Source organism: Amblyomma mixtum, chromosome 2 (assembly GCF_055824585.1).
Source record: "Amblyomma mixtum isolate Tamu chromosome 2, ASM5582458v1, whole genome shotgun sequence".
In the NCBI taxonomy this organism is placed as follows: domain Eukaryota; kingdom Metazoa; phylum Arthropoda; class Arachnida; order Ixodida; family Ixodidae; genus Amblyomma; species Amblyomma mixtum.
This window is the reverse complement of record NC_143013.1, coordinates 170,405,603-170,429,603: the sequence shown is the minus strand read 5'-3', so window position 1 is coordinate 170,429,603 and position 24,001 is coordinate 170,405,603. Positions and strand designations below refer to the sequence as shown.

Genomic DNA, 24,001 nt, shown 5'->3' with positions numbered 1-24,001 from the left:
AAAACATTTTATTCGCCGGGAAGAGCTTGGCAAGAGGTCGCGTTAAGTGGCCGAGAGTACATAGCCCTCGACGACTTTGTCAGCCCACTCCACCGCCAAAACTTGCGTTCTGGGGTCAGAGCTAGCCAGCACGGTCTCCCACCGCTCGAGAGAAGGAGCTGTAACTAGATCACCCGGAGGTGGCTCTATTTTGCAGTCCCACAGGATGTGATCGTAGGTAGCACGTTGGCCACAGTGTTTGCAGTTTGGGTTGTAAAGATCTGGATAAATGCGCGCGAGGAGTGATGGGGTGCGTATCGATCTCGTCTGTAGACGACGCCACGTAACCTCTTGTTCTTTACTAAGTCTTTTGTCTGGAGGGGGGAAAATTCTCCTCTCTAGTTTAAAATGATTGGTGAGATCATGATATGTGATCATGGAGTCCTTCGTGAAATTCAGGGAGCCAGACTCATCCACTGCCCGGTCGACGAAACCTCGGGCTTTATTGTGGGCTGCCTCGTTCCCCGGATTCCCCGAATGGGCTGGGACCCATATCAATTCGGAATAATTTGGTGAGAATTTGGTTGCGTTAAGGATTCTAAGGGAGGTGTTTGTAATTCGCCCTTTAGCGAAATTATTGATACCCATTTTGGAATCGCTGAAGATGATGCTTCCTTGGGTATGCGCTAGGGCGAGGGCTATAGCCGCCTCTTCTGCCGTTTCAGAGGATTTCGTTTTGATTGTCGCCGAGACGATGTGGTCACCATTCTCGTTCACAACCACAATTGCAAAGGCATTGGTATTTTTGTATTCTGCTGCATCTACATAAAGTGTTCCAGCGCACTGTCTGTATTTGTTATGTAAGGCTTTGGCTCTTGCTTGTCTTCTACCCTCATGGTGTAAGGGGTGCATGTTTTTGGGGAGTGGTTTGATTAGTAGGGCCGTCCTATAGTCGCGGGGTAAGTCTACTTTAGCATCGTTATTCGTAGGTTGAAAGTTAATTCCGAGCCTGGTAAGAATACTCCTGCCAGTTCTGGAATTGGCTAATCGCGCTGTTTGAGCCATTAAATGGGCTTCTTTCAGTTCATTGTAGGTGTTATGTATTCCTAACCTCATAAGCCTTTCAGTTGAGGCATTTAGTGGGAGTCCTAACGCAGCCTTATAGGCCTGCCGTATCATACTATCCAATTTGTCCTTTTCTGCTTTCGAAAATTTGAGATAAGGGGTCGCATAGAGTATCCTGCTTAGCGCAAAGGCCTGCACTAGTCGGCATAAATCTCTTTCCCTCACCCCTTGTCTGCGGTTAGCTATGCGGCGGATTAATCGCGCCGTCGCTTCTACCGTGCGTTTTAGCTTAGTGAGTGTGTCAGTATTCTTTCCATTTTTTTGTAAATACAACCCCAGTATTCTCATGGTCTGTACCTCTTTGACAGATCGTCCATTAACATAGACGTTTATTTGCGGGGGGGTTGTCGTGGTACGCCTACCTCTTTGTTTACGACGGATCACTAAAAGTTCAGATTTTTGCTCAGAACAAGTGAGGCCGGATTCCCATGCGCATGCCTCAATGATGTCCACTGCTGCTTGGAGTGCGTCTTCTATGTAGCCTTCGCATCCTTTGGTTACCCAAAGTGTGATGTCATCTGCATAGAACGTGTGATGTAGGTCTGGTATTTGTGCCAGTTTGGGGGGAATTTTGATGAGGGAGAGGTTAAAAAGGAAAGGGGACAGGACGGAGCCCTGTGGCGTTCCTTTACTTCCTAGTGTGATTGGGGCGGACTCTATTGTTCCGACCGTTATCACTGCTGTTCTGTTAGTGAGGAAGGATCGGATGTAGTTGTACGTCCTTTCTCCGGGGTTGATTTCTGACAAGTTTGTCAAAATGGCTTTGTGGGTGACGTTGTCGAAAGCTTTAACAAGGTCTAAACCCAATATTGCTTTCGTTCCTGTTCCCTCGTCAGCTTCAATTATGTCCTTGTTAAGCTGCAAGAGTATGTCCTGGGTAGATAGTTGGGCCCTGAATCCTAACATTGTTTCAGGTAGGAGTTTCATGTCCTCCGCATAGTTTTGGAGCCTATTGAGGATGACATGTTCCATGAGTTTGCCTAGGCATGATGTTAATGAAATTGGGCGTAGATTCTCAGTGCTGAGTTTCTTACCCGCTTTAGGAATAAAAGTGATTTTCGCGTGTTTCCACTCTGGTGGTATGTTGCCTGCATGCCAGTATTTGTTCATAAGGTCTGTAACCGCCGCGATCGACGTTGCGTCTAAGTTCCTGAGAGTCTTATTTGTTACTTTGTCTGGTCCTGCCGCAGATGTTGTCCGCAGTTTTCCAATTGCGTACCAGACCTCTGCGTCTGTGATGTCTGCGTCTAAATTTGGATTAGGAGTCCCCCGGTAGTCTGGTTGTGTGGTACCATCATCCGTGTTTAGATAACGTTCTGCTAGCTCTTTGATTAGGTCTTCAGTTGTACCCTCATATTTATGTATGAGTCTGTACAGTTGACTTTGTTGCACGGGACGTGTTTGTTCTGGGTCGAGCAGGTGTCTTAGAAGATGCGATGTCTTCTTATTTCCGAGCTGTCCATTGACGCTTTCACATATTTGGTTCCATTGTTGTGTTTGGAGAGTAAGTGTATGTTCCTCGATTCGCCTCTCGATTTCAGCGATCTTTTTGCGTAGTCGCTTGTTGTGTTTTTGCTTCTTCCAACGTTTTTGGAGGCCTTTTTGTGCCTGCCACAGGTGTAACAGTTTTGAGTCTGCAATCTGCTCCTCCTTCTCAACTGGCACCACAACGCTAGTGGAGCTGACATCCTCATTCAGGGAGATAACCCAGTCGCTAAGGTTAGAGATCTCCTTTGGAGCTGTTTTGTCGCGAAGTTGCCTGAACTTGTCCCAATCCGTGGTTCGTATTTCTTTTGCTTTGTTTTTAAGTTTTGTCGTGGGGAAGGTGATGCTAAGGATGAAGTGATCACTACCAAGGTTTTGCCCGGTGTTGACCCACTTTGCGTCCTTGACGTTTTTAGAGAGGGATAAGTCTGGAGATGTGTCGACACATACACTGTTACCCATGCGTGTGTGGTCGCTCGGGTTGTTTAGCGTTGTGAGCCCTAGTGACTGTATGATTTGCCAGAGCAGGTTCCCTTTAGGAGTTGCTTTGGTATATCCCCATGCTGGGTGTTGAGCGTTGAAGTCTCCCACAATTATTAGTTGAGCCCTAGCAGCCAGCTTTACTGTGTTTATCAACAAGTGTGGGAGTCCATTGCCTTTGTTTCTGGGCGGGTTGTATACATTAAGGATGAAGAGATTTGAGTCTCCTTTTTGCCTTGGTACTATTTCAAGTAGGGTGTAATCTTCTTCCGAATCATTTATAAAATGTTGAATTGCGGTGATATTTCTATGCACCAGAGTGGCTGTGAAGGAGCCGGCTGCGTTACTAGTATCATAATGAGGTGGCAGATATGCTTTATAGCCTGGCAGTGTAGCCCTGCCGCTAGCTTCTTGCAATGCAATCACGTCTGGGGTTGTAACAGACGGTGCTTGTTGGATGTGGAGCTGCAAGTGGGCCCGCTTGCGGCGGAAGCCTCTGCAGTTCCATTGCCAAATTTCAAATTTTTGGCGTGGTGCCATGTTGGGTTATAGATGGTTGTGGCGTCGTGGACAGATCCAAGATGGGGGGTAGGCGGGCCTCGATAGTTGTAAGCCTATCCATTATTTGCTGCATACACGTGGCTATTTGGGATACCTGTCCCTCTAGTGTTGCAAAGCGAATATCTATCTCAGCAAATTTGGTAGTAACGAGGCCTTGGAAGGTTGCTTGTTCTGTTGATATAGCGCTAGTTCTCTCTGACAGAGTATTGATGTCTGCCCTGAGTTTGGTAGGCGCTTTCGATGGCTGCGGGGTGTCGGCTTCCGAAGCCTCGGCCTTTCGTTTGGATTCCTCGCCTTCTTTTGTAGGAAGCGGTCTTTTAGTTGCTATTCTGGCGTCTGTGTCCGTCGCGTTATGGGCCGAAGACTGGGACGCGGTGGAGGGAGTGTGGCAAATGGCGTCTGTTTCCATCGCAATATTGGTCGAACCCTGGGACGCGGTGGGTGGCGTTCTAGCCGCAGTGGCATTCTGTACCTGATGCGCTTGTAACAGGCGTTTAATGTCAGCCAACTCTTTTTTAAGGCTGGCAATTTCTCTGTCTCGGGATTGTAGTTGTATCTGAAACTCCTTCTCTCGAGCGTCAATAGATTGGGAGGCCTCTGCTGGCCAGCTCACCTTTTTGTTGGAGCGGCTATCGCTGCGTCCGCGGCTCGATCTTCGCTTGTCGTTCCCTGCTGGGTTCCCCAGGGGCGGGAAGGAGCTGGAGTTGTTCCGGCTGTGGCTGCCTCCTTTTCCGGTAGCACCCTGTTCCTTCTTCCTGGGCCTAGACTGGTGTCCGTGTAGTGATGAGTCGTTGTCCCCTTGCTTGGGTGCCTGGTTGCCATGGGGCGTTCCTTGTTTGTTCCTGTTGATCAGCCGGAATTTGCAGTTCCGGCTGCCTGTGTTGTGGCCCCCGTTGCAGACGATGCAGACGGGTTGGCAGGTTGGCTGTTCTCCCTCAGGTGGAGGCGAGTGATTTTCTCCGCAGCGGCGGCAAAGGTTCGTTGTAGGTTTGTAGCAGACGTCGGCCCGGTGTCCTACCCTCCTGCAGTTGTAGCATACTTCATGTTGCTCCCTGAAGGGGTGGACCCGAAAGACGCCGCACTGATAGATTACTTGGCTGGGTAGCTTCTTTCCAAAAAAGGTGATTTGTATTGTTCTGGACTGTCCGATCCTTCGGGCATCCACAACTTCTATTCCTTCGTTTCTGTTTCCGAAGCCTTGGCGAACCGCTTCGGGCGAGTCTCCCGCGTAGGCGTTGTAAATGACCCCTTTTACCGAGTCTTCGGGCGCCGCCACGTACGACGTAACGTTGTAGGTTTGACCTTGGAGGTTCAGTTTTTCAATCTTGGCGTATGCAGTCGCCCGTTGACGATCGGGCGTGCATAGCGTGAAGGTGTTGTTGGCCGTATTGACTCTGATAATGTCTTCATTCTTCACCGTATCATACGGCAGCCTGGACACCTCGCAGGCGCAGAAGAGTAGTACTCCGGGCGCAAAGTCCCTCAGATTCCAACCTTGTGGTCGGCAGACGATTTTGTAATCATCGGTTGGTAAGCGCGGGAGAAGTGCTTTCTTGCTGAGTGCAAGTAGCTTTTTCCCGTTCTTTCGCGATGGAAAATTGGAATTAGACTTGCCTTGGCCGTGCCCCTGCGCAGGCTGGTCGTCGGTTGATGCGGGCCCTTTATTCTTCAGGCCTCGTTGTCGGTCGCGGTACCGAAGAATGGTTTCCCATTTTCCGTCCTCGAGCTCCGACGCTGATATCTTCTCGCCTTCCACGGCGTACTCCATCTTTGCAGGTCCCTGGGAGCTCAGTTCCCGGCGGAGAGGTGACGAGCTAGGTCGAGCTCGATGGCTAGGCCGGTAGTCAGCCGGCAATATGCCTAGGTGTCCGTAGATTGGTAAAATCCGGCTTCAGCAGGCACTGGACAATGGCCCGGATGTCGTCCAAAATATTCGAGCCCGAAGGCTGACTCTTTCTGCCGAAAAGTGGCTTCGAGGCGGGAGCCCATGCGAGACACGTCAGCACAGCTCCGTCCTCTTCCTCTTCCCCGAGCGTTTCACCTACACCGAGTGTGAACGCGCGTTCGAAATGCGCGGGTGTGACGGCTAGGGGTCCCACGGCGACGGCGCGAGGTGGAGGCCGGCTCTCTCATCCGATGTCACGTGGTGTGACGTCACGGTGTCATGTGGTGTAACGTCACGGTGTCACGTGGTGTGACGTCACGGTGTCACGTGGTGTCACGGCTAGGGGTCCCACGGCGACGGCGTGAGTGGTAGCTCTAGCAATATGCTTCGCATAAAAGTCGCTGCAGAAGATGGCAGAGACTCATGCGGAAGGAAGGAGATCCAACCTTTTTCTGAAATAGGGCTGGGCGCGAGAAGGCTGGTTAGAGATAACTGGGAGATGCCTTCGTTCTGCAGCGCACGTGACTGAGCTGGTGCATCTGCTCTTGGTACCAGTGTTGATGACGATGGAATCAGCGTATTCGTGTACTGTGCATCACTCCAGTGTCACACCGCCATTTCAGATATGACGGCTCACCAATTTATATGCTTCGTATAGTTGGAGCTCGTAAAGACTCTTTATCGTTATTTTAGTTCCAAACCACATTTAGATCTCTTCCTCTGAAGCAGCTCGTTTATAAGCTGCCCCGACTACACATCGTCGACGGGAGGAACCCGATTTCGGCCTTTCACTGAGACGGAAGTAGACATTACCAATGCGATAGCATGAAAAGAGCCATTAGCGAAAAAATGGCTGAGGCTTAACTTGGTTAAGCCTGGAGAATGCGAAGCATCATCGTGTCGCGTAATTTGGAGGCGCACAACCACAGCGACGGCGCGAGGTGGGCCCCCGTTTCTCCACTGTCGTGACGTCATCGTGTCACGTGGTGTGACGTCATGTATCACGTGATTTGGAGGCGCACGACCACAGCGACGGCGCGAGGTGGGCCCCCGTTTCTCCACTGCCGTGACGTCATCGTGTCACGTGGTGTGACGTCATGTATCACGTGATTTGGAGGCGCACAACCACAGCGACGGCGCGAGGTGGGCCCCCGTTGCTCCACTGTCGTGACGTCATCGTGTCACGTGGTGTGACGTCATGTATCACGTTTTTTGGAGGCGCACAGCCACAGCGACGGCGCGAGGTGGGCCCCCGTTTCTCTACTGTCGTGACGCCATCGTGTCACGTGGTGTGAGGTCATGTATCACGTGATTTGGAGGCGCATAACCACGATGAAGGGCTGAAGTGGTAGCTAAAGTAGTATGCTTCGCATAAAAATTCGTGGTAGGTTGCGTTATTGCAAGCACCATAAGTGACGCCACCAGATCAGAAGTGACAACTATACGGTTTGATGCATCTTCATTGCGTCCATGTAACAATCTTTTGACACCTTAGGGGAAACGCCTAATCACCAGCTAGATGACTAGAAGAGGTGCCTGGTTGTCACGCGTACAGGGGTCCGCAAACAAAACCATGAAAGAGTGGATGGCATTAAACCGGACATAAATGCATCAGCAGCTTCTAATGCTTTCCCATTGCAAACATAATGTAATCACGTGTTCCTGTGATTTTTTTTTTCAATGCCTTCCACTTCGGTGAGCTTCAGGGCCCGCAGCTTTGTTCCTGCGGTAGAACTGGACCAACTGAACCTATAGGAGTCGAATAATCGTTTTATAAGCCATTGCTAAATTAACAGGTCTCTATTCAAAGTCTCTTCCTGTGCTGCCACAGCTATTCATTAGAGAGCAGCCTGTGGTGTTCGTGAGAGCGACGTATAGCTCTGACAACTGCTATATCGAACCGAACCGAACTGCTTAAGCACTGTTTAAGCAGTCACACTGCACACAGTACCCCTGCTACTTACGCGCAAGGCTACTCCACACAACGGGGTGCCCCTGTGCTTGCCTTGTGGTGGGCCGCAGCAAAGCACTTCTCACCACCGTATCAGGCCTCGAGAGCGGCTCCTCACTTGCGGAAGCCGTTTTTCATGGCGGTAGGCGAATACTGCTGAACTGTAGGAAAGCTTGTTCACTACAAGAATTAACTAAAAATAGTTTGGGTAGTGGCTTTGCAAGCAACAATGGATGTGACACCAACTGAATCAATTCTATTAAGGCGAAAGGCAGTTGTTAACGGATGCGGGCGAACAAATCTGCAGTCCATTCAGACCACTCATTTTCGATTGTTTTTTTTATTAATCCAGAAGGGAAGGGCGACAGCTGGTTGTCTATGACACACCGAATCGCGCTGTACTGGTTACAAGACACTTCACAAAGCTTGGTTATGATGCTCTTGTGCGTGCATTACCGGCACTATCGTTTGTTCTTGCATTTTTCGTCTTGTAGCCAGCTCACTGCAATTCCCTACATTTTCCTGATGAAGGCTCCCCGGCGCTTTTATCTCCTCACCGATCATGATAACATGAGGCTCCCCTTACCCGCAAGTTACTGGGAACCGCCGCAGACAACTCGAATCTGGGTAAGCGTGAATAAAAATGTTTCACATCGCGATCATGCCCGCCGTCGTTTTGGTACCTACGGCGACTTAGACTATACTCAGCTCAGTAGTGTATTTCTCATTTCCCTTTGTGCTTATCCAACTTTTCGTGACAATGAGCACATAGCGAACCTATTCGCTGTCGGATGAACAATGCTGAAAAGCCAAACCTTTCGCGCTAGCCACAGAGCCTGCCAAAACTTCAGAACAGTTGGTGAGTTGTCCCGGTTATATCATGACATCTTGGACCAATAAATATTAGAGGGAAATTTTTGCTCCACAAGGACACTAGGCGAAATGATTTCATTTAAATTCATTGCGCGAAATTCGACTGGAGCAACATCTGCCTATAATTCCAAATTTAAGAGTTTAGGCTGCTTTATCCTAATATCGTAGAACACTGACGCAGTGACTTCTTAGATACTCACAAGTGATGTGACTGTTGTGTTCGGTCTCACGTCGTGATGTCTCATTGAGGTATGCTCCAATAAAGCACTGATGACAGCACGACGCTATGTCGACTTCAAGCTCGTTGATCCTTACTCTACGAGAGAAAGAAACAAGCAGGTTATTACCAAAATTTGAGTTGGAATGCTCAGACTGACAATGTTGTATCTAAACTTTCAAAATGCACGGGTGTTCTTGCAAAATATCGCTCCTGTTTACCAGTGTCAATCAAACTCATAGTGTACAATGCACTGTTTTTGCCCTATCTCAGTTACTGTTTTTTGGTCTGGGGCAGTACCACAGAAACAAATATCCAAAAGCTTTTTCGTGTGCAAAAGAAAGCAATTCGTTTTATTGCAAACGCTGAATACCGAGCTCACACGGATGAGTTGTTTACCCGCCTCAATATCATCAAAATTTCAAAGCTCTACGAATATTATTTGCCACAAGGTATAAAAAATCCCTTCACCATATCCACGACAGCTTTCTAGACATGTGCGCGCTAAAACCAAATGATCCAGCATATACTTTTCGAAATCCTGAATTTTGGTGGATCCCCTTTTCACGCACTACATATGGTCATCAAATGCTCCACCATAACGTTCCAACCCTGCTAAATAAGCTTATCTTGAACAACCTCTGTATTGACACTTGCAATCAGAGAGACATCCGGGACATATGTGTACGATTGTAATGTTATTTATCTTGTTTGTGCCTGAGACAGCATTTTGATCACTTGACGCACTTTTTTTTGTATATTTGAGATCTAGTGACCGCTTTGCTTGACATGTTTTTTGAATTACTAGAATGTACAGCTTAAGTGCCAAATGTTTTGCGCTTTATTTCACACGGAAATCTTATTCGTGTTCTTTTTTTGTTTTGTTTTGTACACGTGTCCCCCCGTGCTGCAAGTCATGTATACGGGGGGTTCAGGCTGTTTCAAGTGGAAGTTGTTTCCACTTTTTTGCCTGAACCAACCATCATCAATTTGTGATGAAAATAAAAACGTTTGATTGATTGATTGATTGATTGATTGATTGATTGATTGAATGAATGTGCGGCAGGTGTTCGCCTCCTAAGTAATAAAGCAGATTGTTTCATTCTGTGCTAGTACCTTATTTGCTCGAAGCTTGGCATGCACGTGTGCTTCAGCCTTCTGGCAAGCGTAGTCCGCGGGCGGCGCGCACCAAAGTCAAGATTTAATTAACTAATAGTGTCATGCAATCGGGCTGCTCAAAATCATGTATTAATGCTTGCTTAGCAGAGCACCTTCATCCTGTTAGAGCTTAACATGGTATGTGTCAGCCGTAGCGACACTGCTAGTTTTGAAGGCATGGCCTGAGTCCCAAGCAAACTGATATAACGTTTTGTTATCGCTAACAAACCGCACTCAGGACACTGAAAGATTTTTCAGGGCCATCAGGTGTAAGCAAGAGTGAGAAATAGGTTGGATAGTCCAGCAAGAATGCTGTGTGGCATGCCGTTTATTTATCTTTCTAAGGAAGATAACAGTGTTTTGAAGCCAAAGCTTCACTACGGGGCCTCGGGCTTCAATCACGGACCGTGTAATTTTGACCTTCAGGTGAGATCAAACCTTGAAAAAGAGAAAAAGAAATTGAATCAATTTCTATAACCGGGAGTCGGACCCGCGGATGCGCGAACAGATCTCCTTTAAGGGCCGCTAAGCGAGACCACTAGGCTATTTTTTTTTAAAGCGCGACCACTAGGCTATCGCCGCAGCCAATACGCCTCGTGTTAAACTGCACCACACCCTCGCGCTGTGCAATGGAGACTGTCGTCTTCATCAACATCTAGCTGCTCCGTCCCGCGGCACTGCTTGCTCGCTGCAGTCTTCTACGTAGCACAAATCCGTGCTTTTGCTCCGAGTGGAACGTAGTAAACATTCTCTGTTGTTTTTTGTTTAGATAGAGCAGTTAGAAAAGGCGTTGTTAACATAATAACCCCTGTTTATTGCCTTCCAAACTGTTGCAACACGCGTTGCTAATAGGCTTCCAACATAACGGCTATCCTAGCTAGAACACCTGCAATGGCATGTGCTTTTAATTTGCTCATCATTCCCATGTCTTGCATATACCACGCGTTCTTCTCTGTGATCTCCACTACGTTGCTAGGGTGCTGCGCGGTTAGTCGGTAGTGGTGGGGCAGAAAAAGCGTCAGTGCGATTTCGCAAGCTGCAATGAGAGCACAGATCAGTTTTCCAAAGTTCGATTGTTTGTTTTAACGTTCATTTGCCTTCAAGCATATTGTTGCTTCAGGCGACGTGGATATTATCTGGTTTGCTTTACATTTTTTAGTGCAGCCGTGGGGGATGTTTCAAAAACTGTGCGTTTTCAAAAATAAAGAACAGCGTTCGCTTTTTGTGTGAGAAGTATAGTTTCACGTGCCCTCTTTTAAGGAAGTAAACTTCTTAGTGCTGTCTACTTTATTCGCTTAATTGACACGTTTCATTCAGCACAGAAGGTATCCAATGGCTTACCATCAAAAGTGCTATGGAAGTCAACACATAAATTTTTTGTTCCTTTTCGATGCATAAAGAAAACAGCTGACAGATACTGCATACAACACGACACAACTTTCAACACTAACATGGTGGACAATTTTTCACTGAACTGCACTTCTTCAGTATTATTGGCACTAATTTTCAAAAGAATTTCAACTGCACATATTGACACAGGTCTAAAAAAATTCTACTGACATTAAACAACCATTTTCAGACCGGAAGCTTCTGCCGCGAAGTACGCTCAATTTTATGCGCGCGCTTTTGCATCATCGCCACGGCAAAAACCCTGAACTCTCCCCATGAAATCGTTGATCTGTAGTGGGCGCACTTGCGATAGTGAGAGCTAAGTTCTTCCTCACTCGATTAAACATGTTCGCGAATGTTTTAGATTTGCTTTCCACGAACACGCTTGAGTCGGCGCGGTTTACAATAGTGCTACCGGGCAGAAGTGTCCAGCAAGCTGTATTCTTCGGTATGACTCTGCAGTATGTGAAGGCTGTCAGCGGCAGTACGCGCCGTATCTATACCTATCAGAAAACATGTGAAAATGATCTCTCCTTAGCTCTGTATTCCTACTTCGATGTATTGGAGATACAGGCTGAATTTGTGAATACCCGCCACGGTGGGGCTCAGTCGCTATGGTGATCGGCTGCTGTCCCGAAAGACGCGGGTTCGATCCCGGCCGCGACGGTTGAATTTCTTTGGAAGAGAAATTCCAGGCCCGTGTACTGTGCGATGTCAGTGCACGTTAAAGAACCCCAGGTGGTCGAAATTTCCGGAGCCCTCCACTACGGCGTCTCTCATAGCCTTAGTCGCTTTGGGACGTTAAACCCCATAAACCAACCAACCAATTTGTGAACACAGAAGAGTAGTGGAAAATTTTTAAAGCCAAGATGCTCGAGATAGGCGAAAGATATCTACCGTCATGGGTTGTGGCTGAGCGGCGGAGCAAACGTGAGCCGCGGTGTTCGCCGGACGTGAATCACAAGGCCAGACACAGAGCGCACGTTTAGGCTGCTTATAAGATAAACTCAAGGAAAAGACTGAAGAGGTGAAAACTGCATTTAAAACAGTTAAAGATACATTCTTTGACGCGTTCCATCACGTGCACAGAAAATACCGAGAGAACTTTGACAATTGGCAATTCTTTAAAATTAACAGTAAAGACGTAACATCAGCACCAGCCCTTCTCAGCGGCTGTTCTTCCTTACATAATGACATCAAAAAAGTAGAGTGCTGTAGCTCATTCTTCAGTTCTGTGTACACTGCACGTATTAACCCGCATAACATTGGGGTATAATTCGCTGCAGTGGTCGGTGAGCCCATGAATAATATCATAATTGACCAGTGAGGCAAAGAGGTCTCTCTCAAAACACTGAACGCGTCTGAAACAACTGGGCATAATAGTTTATCACTTGTTCTGCTTTCTTTATGCCCCCGTGAAGTGTCAAATATCTGTGCCTTATCTTCCTTCACGAAATCTTTACGAGTAATTTCCTTAGCACATAACTGAAAACTTGCTAATGTTCAAGAAGGGGAAGCTTTGGGCCAGTTGGTCTGACATGTTGGAGAGGAGGAATAACCGCGAACTTGGACGAGACTGTAGAACGACAAGAAGAAAGGACGAGCGGTACCGCTCGTCCTCTCTTCTTTTCGTTCAAAAGTCTCGTCCAAGTTCGCGGTTATTCCTCCTCTCCAGCTTACCAATGTTGTCCTTTTACATAAGGCAGCACCGCGAAGTAGTGTTTTAAACTACCGGCCTATCTGGCATAGCAGCGTTGGTTGCAGGTTACTTGGGCATGTGCTCTTTACTGATATTGTGAGCTCTATACACGCACACTTTCTCCTTAATTCCCAGCAGCATGGGACTTCGCAGTGGATCTTCCTGTACAACTCTATTTCTTGAATTGACACATGGTTTGGCAAGAGTTTTGGGTAAGAGAGATCTGTCTCCCGGTGGTGATGGTAAGAACATAACGTGCCAAACCAGCATTCCGTGCAGCACCGGCACTTCCTCGTATGCTTTGCGATGACGGGGTTCAGTTCACAAGTGACTGGATGTCATGAGCATTAAAGCTACATTTAACGCACCTTTCGAATTTGAACTCTTTATAGCGCTAGCTACTATCAGGCCCTCTTAATTATATTGCCAATTGTATGTGGGGACCCGACATCATTAGGTCAGAGAGCGAACAGCCTGTTCGCATATTAGAGCATCGGGGCTCAAGCCTCCAAACCGCTGAAGTTGTGGATAAATGCCCTGGTGAATTTTAAGCTAACGTATATTTCCATCGTGTTGTCAAGGTGTTTCCTTTCGTTCTGTGTCGGATAAAAGACGCGCTATGAGCGCACTCTGCAAGACTATTGTAAGTGAATATTCATGCATGTGACAACAGGCGGAGCAGTTCATTTCAGCGCTGTTCTTTCTCGATTTCTCTGCTTCACATCGCGTTGTCATTCTTCTGAAGGTACTTTTCCGCCCACGCAAAAGTTCCTCTATTACTCAGCGAGCATTGATATCCGGAAGGACTTTGTCAGCGGATTTCCTTTCCAGCGAGATTTTTTTTTTTTTACCGCAGTCACGCACGCGCGTTCTCGTTCTTATACACATCCGGGTGTCATATGATCTGTTGCTTTAGTGGCATGCAGCACCTACAGGTGCCCTGTGCCAGGGCCGGCTTATAACGACGTCAACAACCCGGCTCTTCCGTTCCAGCTGGAGCCCCGATATTTTTCCGGATGTCACCAATAAACGAGACAAAAGCGCAAAGGCCCTCTCGACGAGAGGGCCTTTCAGATCGAAACGTTCAGATTTGAAAGGCATCATGCCTCCAAACCGGAAACGCCCAGGATGGTTCGGTGGTCACGTGAAATTTTAGATCGTGGCTCTCTTATACTTTGGATGCACTTCTTACTCCAGTGCACCTTTTTCATCTATGCGCAATCATTTACTTTTCTCTTTTTCAGACCCAGCCTTAAGTGAATAGTTTTGAGGGTTACTTTAACGTTGGGAGCCACTTTAATGGCACCAATGACCACTACAACCTTTCACTGTCTTCTAAACTTAGAAGAAGACAAGTCCTCTCGAAACAGTAGCAAGCATCCTGAGGCTTCTCCTCTCTTGTTCATTTTTTGTGTGCCAAAAAACGACATGCCTGCCCTTTCTCTACCATGGATTCCAATTCCTGGGTAATTCATACTCCGTATAGAGGAAGCACTCAAGGGAGATATGGAATGAGTAGCTGCCGATTTGGTAACTCCGATTACAACAGCGGTACTAAATCTTCAACGAACGATGAACATTTGTTCTTCGTTCGTTAAAGCCTTGGGATGGTTGATGTCCCGTCTGCCTGTTCCATGCTTGTTGTAGCCTTGATCCCGCTGTCCTAACGAAGAGCGCGAATAAGAGATGCTAACATCGATACAAGATTAAGATTGAGGGCAAGTTTTCTTCCCCAGACCTCTACCCCGCCACAACCAAAACGTATACGCGGATGACTCGGCCAAACTGATTATATATATCGAGCTACTGAATGCTGCTGCAGTGACTCAGCCAGAACTGAAATTCGTCTTCAGTGTGCCTTTGCAGGACATTTTAATACTCAGCAAGACTGCCAACGACTGTACCCCGTTAAATGCACTCAATGCATTTGAAAGCAAGCAATATTAACCGCATGGTTCTTATCAAACGGTTCAATGTCGGCTTTTGCAGGTGCAATCATTGCGCTACCTCATTCTTCCGCAATATAACGTTGTCTATGTTATCGCATGCAAGTAGGTGCTGTGACATCAGCACCAGAATACCGATGGGAGCATTGGTGGGCATTGCATAGTTAACTAAGCAGCGCTCGCAAACTCCCCCGTCAACAAAGTTGGGAGATTTATTACAAACCATGCATTGTTACAACCATGCATACTATTACAAACCATGCATATTAGCTGGCGCGACAAAGTCGTTGACTCGCTACTCTGCGTGCAGAAGGAAATGGGGATAGAAAGACAGCCCGGAGACAAGCTATACCAGATCATGTTTAACGTAACAACTGAAGGAAGTGTCGAAACAGACAGGCCATTCCCCGTCGCAATATCAGTGAGCCTCTTATAATGACACCATTCGTAAGAGCCTATACGAAATTGCATGTGCAGTTAATATCCCAGTGCTGCCCATGAATTTTAGATGTCATCGTAGGGGAGGGCACCAGATTAATTGCTACCATCCGGGTTTCATTAACGGGAGCTGGAGTGGCACAAAAATACAACTGTTTCAAATTTCGCCCCAACGGAAATGTGGCCACCGCGGCGGGGAACCCATCTCCATGTCATAGGATTCCGTTCGCGCTATCCAACCCTGTAGCGACTTCGGCAAGCAGTATGCCGCATTCTTCCTCACAGGGCGCCTGAACTGCCTTCACTTCTCAAATTGTCACTCCGATCAAGGGGCGGGAGAGGAGCCTCGGTCGTTGGAGTGAGGTCTTCTTTACGCCTTTTGTTCATTTGCGCTGTCAAGAACACTTCTTCCATGCTTTCTCTCTAACAAGTCGTATGACTTTCCGAGCAAAAGACGTCGATCGAAATCAATTGCCGCCTGATGGACGCGTGCTTCCTATGTACTTTCAGAAATTTATGGGAACGGAGGTTAAACTGAAGCCTATCTTGGTCACCTGAGTTTAAGATGCCGAAACAGCAAGTTTCTGTAGCATCCCACTTATTGATATACATGGCAGTGTAACAATGGCACTGGACTGCCACTCAGCGATTCTCCTTCAGAAAGCTAGTGTGGAAGGACCATTGTTATGTTCTGCCGGTTTTCTCAACAAGTTTCTCTAAACAACATGAAGGCGCTTCGAGTGGCACGGAACATCTGTATTCAGGTCTGGTATGATCTTCCAGAGCGCACCTTTTTGCCGTTAACCGAATAAGAAATAGTATTTTCACTTTCATTCATTATTACAGCGCAAAGACGGCACAGAACAAGGGGACACAACAGCGCTGACTGTCAACTAAGTTTTATTCGAGACCAGTAGGGTTTTTATGCCACCTGGCGATCAGAACAGGAAAACAAACATACAAGAATAGCTGTAGGCACGCGCAAGGGTACAGTAACGGCGGTTATCCGGCACGTGTCAGATTTCACAATCTAGATACTTCATCTCTTTCTGGGACAATGCCACTGATGGTGCGCTTATGCACTCGTCCTGCAGTCTTATAATCATAGCAGCTTCTATTATTTCTCTTGTTAATGTGTCTCGGTGTTTCCCTATGACACTGCAATGCCTGTACATCGGTTTACATTTATCGTCGCTGTCATCTTCTGCGCTGCAGTCCCTGCAATGTTTGGCTACGTGGCCTGTGGTAGCCACACGTGCGACATTGTCACTGTGCTCTTTTAGCCTTTTGTTGAGACAGCGGCCAGTCTGCCCGATGTATTTTTTTCCCGCAGGACATGGGCAGTGAATACACCACACCTTCTTTAAAAGGTACGAAATGATCCCCGTGTTTAACTTTACACCTGCGCGTTTCGTTAGTCGTGCAGTTAAGTTTTTTGCACAAGCTGGAAAGCTTTTCCGGCGCTGAAAATACTACGTCAACGCCTGCCCTACTTCCAATTTTTCGGAGGTTGTGCGACACCTGATGGAGATAAGGCAAAACAACAACCTTTCTTTTTTCCCTTTGCCTAACCGGTTCGCTAGTGTGGCGAGGTCTCAGGCTTTTTAGCTGCTTTTCTGCCACTGACACTAGTACATCGGACGGATAACCAGCCATCGTAAGGCGATCAACTTGTTTCGCAAAGCTTAGTCCCATACTATGCTGGCAACACTTCTTTAAAACATTATTAAAAACAGAATGAATAATGGCCCTTTTTACAAGTTTCGAATGAGCTGATGCATATGGCAGGATGGGTTTTTTTGCTCGAGGCTCGTACGACCAACACACATGGGACGGAGTGAAATGAAGGGCGAGATCTAAGAACCTGATAGAATCATTAACTGGGGTTTCATGTGTTAAAACCAGTGGTTTAAGACACTCTGTGAACACTGAATGAATCTTTAAGAACTGCTGCTCAAAACTGAGGTTGTCATTCTGTACTAACACAAGGTAATCGTCAACAAATCTAAAAATGCGGCACACACCGAACCCTTCCAAACGATCTTGCAGTGTTTTGTCACGCAAGGCCAAAAACATATCGCTAAGAACCGGGGCTAGGCACGAACCAATACATATCCCGTCTTTCTGAATGTACTATCAGCGTCAATTGAAACGCGAACAAGCCAATTGAAACGCGAACAGCACAATTCGCAGATATTATACTAGGGAGGCAAAATACATGAGCAGTTGATTTCCCCATCGAAGCCGAAAAGACCGCTCTTCTGAAATGTTAATAGGCCACGCCTGTATTTCACCTCCAACCGCTAATATGCTTGATTTTTTGTGCTCGCCTTTCAGGTGTTTTGTTCGCATTTCATTTGACGCTGATAGTACATATCCCTATTCCATTCTACAAAAGTCGAACTGAGATAAAACGATAACAATTCTAGGAAGGCATCGGCGGAAATTCCGCACTCGTTTTGGAAGGCTATAACACCATGCTTTTCTATGTGCTTATTCACAGCTGACAAGATTTCCGCCTGGGGAATTGTGTAATATAAGTCTTTTACGTCGACTGAAAATCCGTGCAGCTTTTTATCGTGATCCCATGCTTTTAGGAAGGTGATTACTTCGTCAGAATTTCTTATTCTAAAAGGGTCATCGATCGTTAAAACGTTGAGTTTCTGTTGTAAGTATCTTGCGACATGCTTCTGCCATGTCCCTGCTTCTGAAACTATTGCACGAAACGGCCAGTTGGGTTTATGGGTCTTTGCAGAAAAAAAAATTCAAGGTTGCTCTTGTGGCAGTTCTCAATCATACTCGACAACTTGTTTAAATTCAACTTGTTGGTTAGCTTTTTTGCTTGACTCTTAATTTTCGACATTTTGACATCATCGCGCTTGTCAAACACAGCAAGGACGCTGTCTATTGCTTTTGACATGTACACATCTGTGGCTAAAACAACAAAACCTCCATCCTTGTCAGCAGGAAGAAGAGACAGCGAGTTATCTTTCAACCAATTAACTGTTTTGAACAAGGGGAGCTTCCTGCCTGCCTGTCTGTACTTTGCTAAAACGTCGACACCTTCAGAGATGCAACGGTCTGCTTCGGTCTTCTCCGCGCGTCGGGAATCTTGTTTCACCATAGCCAAGAGCTCCGGTCTCGAAGTTTTTGGCTCGACCGCAAACTTGGGCCCCCGGCCAAGGACTTGCCTGATGTTGTCGGGAAGGGAGATCGCTAAGAACCGGGGATCGCTAAGAAATATCGCTAAGAACCGGGGCTAGGCACGAACAAATACATATCCAGTCTTTCTGAATGTACATATATAGAAACTGCTATGATTATAAGACTGCAGGACGAGTGCATAAGGGCACCATCAGTGGCATTGACCCAGAAAGAGATGAAGTATCTAGACTGTGAAATCTGACACGTGCCGGATAACCCTTGCGCGTGCCTACAGCTATTCTTGTATGTTTGTTTTCCTGTTCTGATCGCCAAGTGGTATAAAAACCCTACTGGTCTCGAATAAAACTTAGTTGACAGTCAGCGCTGTTGTGTCCCCTTCTTGTTCTGTGCCGTCTTTGCGCTGTAATAATGAATGTAGGTAACCAACTCGCCCAAAATGTTGTATTATGGTATTTTCACATCTAGATTTTCTACACAGCATATTAATTCGTCCCTTGTATGTACGTCGTTTGTCGTACTGACGTAGCCCGCAGTAACTCAAGGTTTCTGTTAAGCACTGAAATCTTTGGCTTTTCGTGTTGCTACCCGCCAGCCACGGCTTGAGCTCTTGTCTTGTCCTTCCTGTACTCCCTCGCCCGTCCGAATAAGTCTACATGGGGAATACGAGGCAAAACGCGGCAGAAATGCTCAAATCATCCTCTTTTTTTGATTATGCACAAGACTTAACAAACAAACAGACCTTTATTAATGGCTATCGCCCCCTGTATTAATCGCGCTCAGTATGTACTAAGAGGCCAGTCGAAGCAGAAAACACCCAACTTGTCTGAATTAGAAAAGTTCAAAATCGCCCATTTCACATCAACCACCAGGTTAAAGCTAAACTGCGCGGTGAAAAATGAGGCGTCCTTCCCATTAAGCCATTGTGAACTCCATGGGCTCCAGCATACTTTTGTAAAGCTGCATGCGTGACAAACACTTCCCCCAGAGAATGTCTTTTCATGACATGCTACAGATCGCAGCCTAAGTTTGCGTGAACCCTGCCTACACAATACTTTTCGATTCCCTTCCTTATTCGCGAATTTTTTCATTGCTTTGGCGTCACAGCTGTGGCCATGTCCAATGGTTATACTAATTTAGTTTTATCGACAGCTTGTGAACGCGACCTTTTGACAGCGATTGTAAGACTAAACGTGGCTTCTCGACACTGATAAAAAGTTTTGTAGAAGAATCTGCTTCTTTCATTTTATTTCTGCTTCACGGTAAGTGTCTTTAGGGCCACCAAAACGATTGATGGCACCAGCGCTTCTTGACGTCCTTGAAAACTTCCTCCGCATCTTCTTCAAGCAAAGAAGAAACCTATATTTTTCTTTTTACGCCCGGACAATACCTGAGAGCGCTAAGAGAAGGATAGAGTTTTGTAGTAAGCAGTATAGCCACTATATTTATTTTGTACCCCCGTAAACAACACGATATCGCGTTTTCCTCCTCGTGCTGCCCGTTACACAAGTAATTCTCGAGCAAGAACGGACCGTGCAACTTCTCTCATAGATCGCAACTCTTGAGGCCTCGGTCGGCTGAGCTGCACAGTACAAATAAATTCATCATGGAGACATTCGCGCCCTTCTGAGCACATTGCCTTGAATTGAGGCTCATTTTGCAATTGCTCTGCGTAGAAAAAGCGATCTGCTCAGCTTTAAGTTGAGTTGAAAGGACCTGTAAGTGGCAGGTTATGCCAGATAATTACCCTGATATAAGCTTTATTGGGCAGAAGAAGCTTGACTGAGAAAGCTGAGCAGAGCAGGAAATCGCCGAGCCGGGCTCGAACAGTTCGCGCTCTGGTCTCACACTGCGCGATGGCAATGCAGCTGGAGCTCTACAACACTTTATTCTTTCCCATCACCCCCGGAGATAAGAGAAGCCATCCTGGAGACTTTGGGCGTCAAAAAGACCTATGGGTCGTAGGGCAGCTTCAATCACAACACGTGGAAAGTGTCGCGCTCACGCCGTCAAATATCTGGCGAAGGCCTTACGGGCTCGAGGAACTAGAGAACTCTAGCAGTGCCCTGAACGACGCGCTAAGTTCAGTGCTATTTCGAAGGCAACCTGAAAGAGAGGCCAGGTGTGGCAGAAGGCACATGGAGTCAAATATAGAATTGCAGACTAAAAGTGTCACTACCATGTGAGTTGTCGAATTGGTATTTTTGGTACCCCTGGTTGGCGGACCTGACAGGTCGAGCGAGCAGACGGCACGCTTCAGAGTGTTTGGAGGTTTCAGAAAGGGAAGTGAGCTCTGAAATATGAGCCTCTAAGCAGGGTCGGTGTGAAAGAAAGACAAAGGCTCCGCCCGTATAGGAGAAAAAATGGAGAGTAACCAGCAGTGCTATGCGTTGCGGCGTTGTAAGCGTACGCTCAAATTGTGGCACTACGTCTCAGATGTAAGCGTCCGCAAGAGCGTACATTGAAAGCATGTCACCTAAGAACTGGTTACAAAGTTCAATCAGGTGGTTAGTCTGCGGGCGGCAGGCCGTAGTGGTGCAGCGAGCAACCAAAGCAAGGTAACAGACAGGATGGAGCTACCTGAGACAACAGCGCGCTTCTACGGTAGACAGCGGTTCGCGCGGTGCTCGGCGCCCAAGTATGAAGCGAGATGAAAAATCCGGCGTCGTGTAACGTAGCTGCAGACAGGGTGGCGGTTTCAGTGTAAGGTGTTACCGAGCAGTGTTAGGTTTATTTTTTTGGACGCGCTTGGACTAAATCCCATCGCCGCGCAATAGGACCCTCGTTGCTAGCACGCCACCTAGCCAGGAGGCCCTACGCCGGCGCCCATTGCTTGACCTGGCGCGCTCCGACAGCGCAATACTGCCATCTTCAGAAGCATGGACGCCCACAGCGTGGAAGATCGAGTGTCCGACGGAGGAGTGACATCCCGTAACCGGTAGGACGATAGCAGGAAGGTCACAACTGCGATCGTTACCTGACCGGTGTGGCTAACAAGAGGTATAAAAGCCTTCTCTTGAAAGCAAGGCATCTACATGTTCTGACCTCTGCGTGATTAAAATTCAGTGAGTACTGCCTGATCTCACTTAGTGCCCATTTCTTTTAATAACTGGGTAGCAAAACGATCGCTCTGGGCCATCTAACTCCGCTTCCCGCACACAAATCTCTCCCGAGTTGCTCGCACATTAGAGGGAGACTTTTTTCATTGCTTTTAGTTAGAAATGTGCCCTACCGCGTATCTATTTAACCATGCTAACGTCACCGATTGTAATCGACATTGCTTTGCAACGCCTCTTGTCGTTTTTTGCCTTTCATGTTGTTTGCTTTCTTTTTATGTGGCTTACGTGCGTGGACCTAACCATGGCCTGTAGTATGCACAGGTGCGATGGAAAGAAACGCGAACAGAGCGGAGCCAAGGCTCTCCTCTGTTCTCATTTCTTTTCATCACTGTTTTACTTCGGTGGTAGCAGACGCTAGAGTCGTCCGTAATGCATTCTAGGATGACTGTAATGTCATGTTCTGACCACCCAAGTAAAATACGCCGCGTTTTTCGCGTTCCTTTCCGTCGCAACAGTACAAACAACTAAATAAATAATGGCTCGTCATGTTCCGTAGCACACACCACGAAAAGGTCATAGAGAAAGGTACGTCGAAGATGGGCCTGAAATTTTTGTGGATACGTTCATGGAAACCTACACAGTTGAGTATATTTTGTAGCTCGGTGACAGACTGAACTTATGCCGCCGCGGTGGCTCAGTGGCTAAAGTGCTCGGCTGCTGACCCAAAAGACGCGGGTTCGATCCCGGCCGCGGCGGCTGGAATTTCTTTGGAGGAGAAATTCTAGAGGCCCGTGTACTGTGCGATGTCGTGCACGTTAAAGAACCCCAGGTGGTCGAAATTTCCGGAGCCCTCCACTACGGCGTCTCTCATAGCCTTAGTTGCTTTGGGACGTTAAACCCCCCAAAACCAAACCAAACCAGACTGAACTTATGATCAGGTCTGAAGAGGGTTAAGTACAGTTCAGTGCAATTGTGGTTAGTAAGATTAATTTTCTTCCCCTGTCACTATTGCTGCCCCTGTCACGTCGGCAGTCGCGCATATCCTTTTCTGATTACGTGGCTGGAAAGGGCGTTCTTGAGATAATTTTTAGCCGTATTTCGTTTTTATATTTACCACGCAATCAATAACTACGTCGTTTAATTTTTTTTTCATCGACACATAAACGCACACGCAGTGCTATTGAACGCGTACATAAGATGAAGATACGCAAGATAGGATGGGCGCTATGGACAGGCGCCCGTCCTGTCCTCCTTGCCCGTGTTGTTGTGTGCGTGTTCCATAGAGTTGTGTTGATTTGTCGAAGAAAAACAATGAACCAACTAGCCTAAATCAAATCTTCAAGGTCGTTTAAGCGTGTTTGGTGGCAGAGAATATCATTATTTTTGCTGTTTGAGACAGTGGGCGGCGACAAAATGAAAGAAAAATTAGGTGGGTCATAAAGCTAAATATAAAACTTTCGTGTATTCCATCTGCAACGGCATATTACCTTTTAAACGTGTTACATATCTCGTGTTGGCATTAGTTCTTCCAGCGCTCTAGAAAGCGAAAATTTTTCCAGACAGGGTTTGGTAATGAAATGATTTGGATGCTACTTCTGTTGATTAAGCAACGAAGCACGAAGACGTCCTCGCACTTTTCAGTTGCATCCTGAGCTGATGCATTGCAACATCATCATCAAAGGCCAGACTACGCCCACTGCAGGGCAAAGGCCCCTCCCATGTCTCTAAAAATTAACCATCTCCATTGCCAGTTGCGGCCATCCTATCGCCACAAACTTCTTAACCTCGACCGCCCACCTACCTTTCGCACGTATTTAAATTTGGCACGGAAATTTTACACAGTAGGCGAACCACGGGCGCACGTGACTCTAAGTCGCTTGGATTCAGTATAAAGCTTATCTAGGCAAACCTTCAACACGTCATGTATATTGTCACGGAAGTAGCGAGCACCACACAAAGTAAAAGGCAAGCGGACACACAGTCAACGGCTCTTCTCAAAGGAAAAGCACACTCCAAGAGCGCGCGCGTCTCTTACTTCTTTGTCTTTCTGACGCCACGTGAAACCACCAGGTGGCAATATTATCAACAGTACCTTATCACCTCCATGATGCCGCCGAAAAACTTCTTGAGCCTTTGACGATCGGTGAATGGAATTCTGCTTGCCACGCGGTATATCCAGTCGGGGAGAAGCGCCACCATCGACACGTTCGCCAGTACGTCATCAGCCTCGGAGAATAGACTTTGAATCTTCCTCAACACAGAATGATCGTGCTCATAGTTTGCACCCAGGAGCAGCCTTGAGACAAAGTTTGCAGTGCAGGAAAGGGCGCACATTCTTGCCAGGGTGGGGGATCCCTGATGAGCGCGGATTTTTTTTATCAGTTGCGTGACTTCGTCCTAGCAGAAAAAGAAGAAGCGAAATATCAAACAATGGCTGCCGTGTTTACTGTTCAACACACAGCCTCGTTTAAATATCCAGCACATAATTAGTTGTCATACACTATTGTGGACTAAAGCGTATATTGGAGATTAGCAGGTCCATATTTTGCCTTTTTTTCCGGAAGACTAAGCTGCCAGGGGGGATTGAATCCCGA

General features: G+C 47.1%; 2 protein-coding genes across 3 annotated transcripts in view; one reads left to right on the top strand and one right to left on the bottom strand.

The window, feature by feature from the left end:
• LOC149361578 (3-alpha-hydroxysteroid sulfotransferase-like) overlaps positions 1-24,001 on the top strand; it is a 167,380-nt gene that overhangs the window by 41,712 nt on the left and 101,667 nt on the right. The window lies entirely within an intron of this gene.
• The window catches only part of LOC149361580 (cytochrome P450 2F3-like), a 63,904-nt gene that overhangs the window by 9,340 nt on the left and 30,563 nt on the right, over positions 1-24,001 (bottom strand). The window contains exon 5 of the mRNA XM_089567462.1: positions 20,560-20,656. Within this exon, the coding sequence (XP_089423588.1) occupies positions 20,560-20,656 (97 nt within the window). The remainder of the gene's footprint in view (positions 1-20,559; positions 20,657-24,001) is intronic.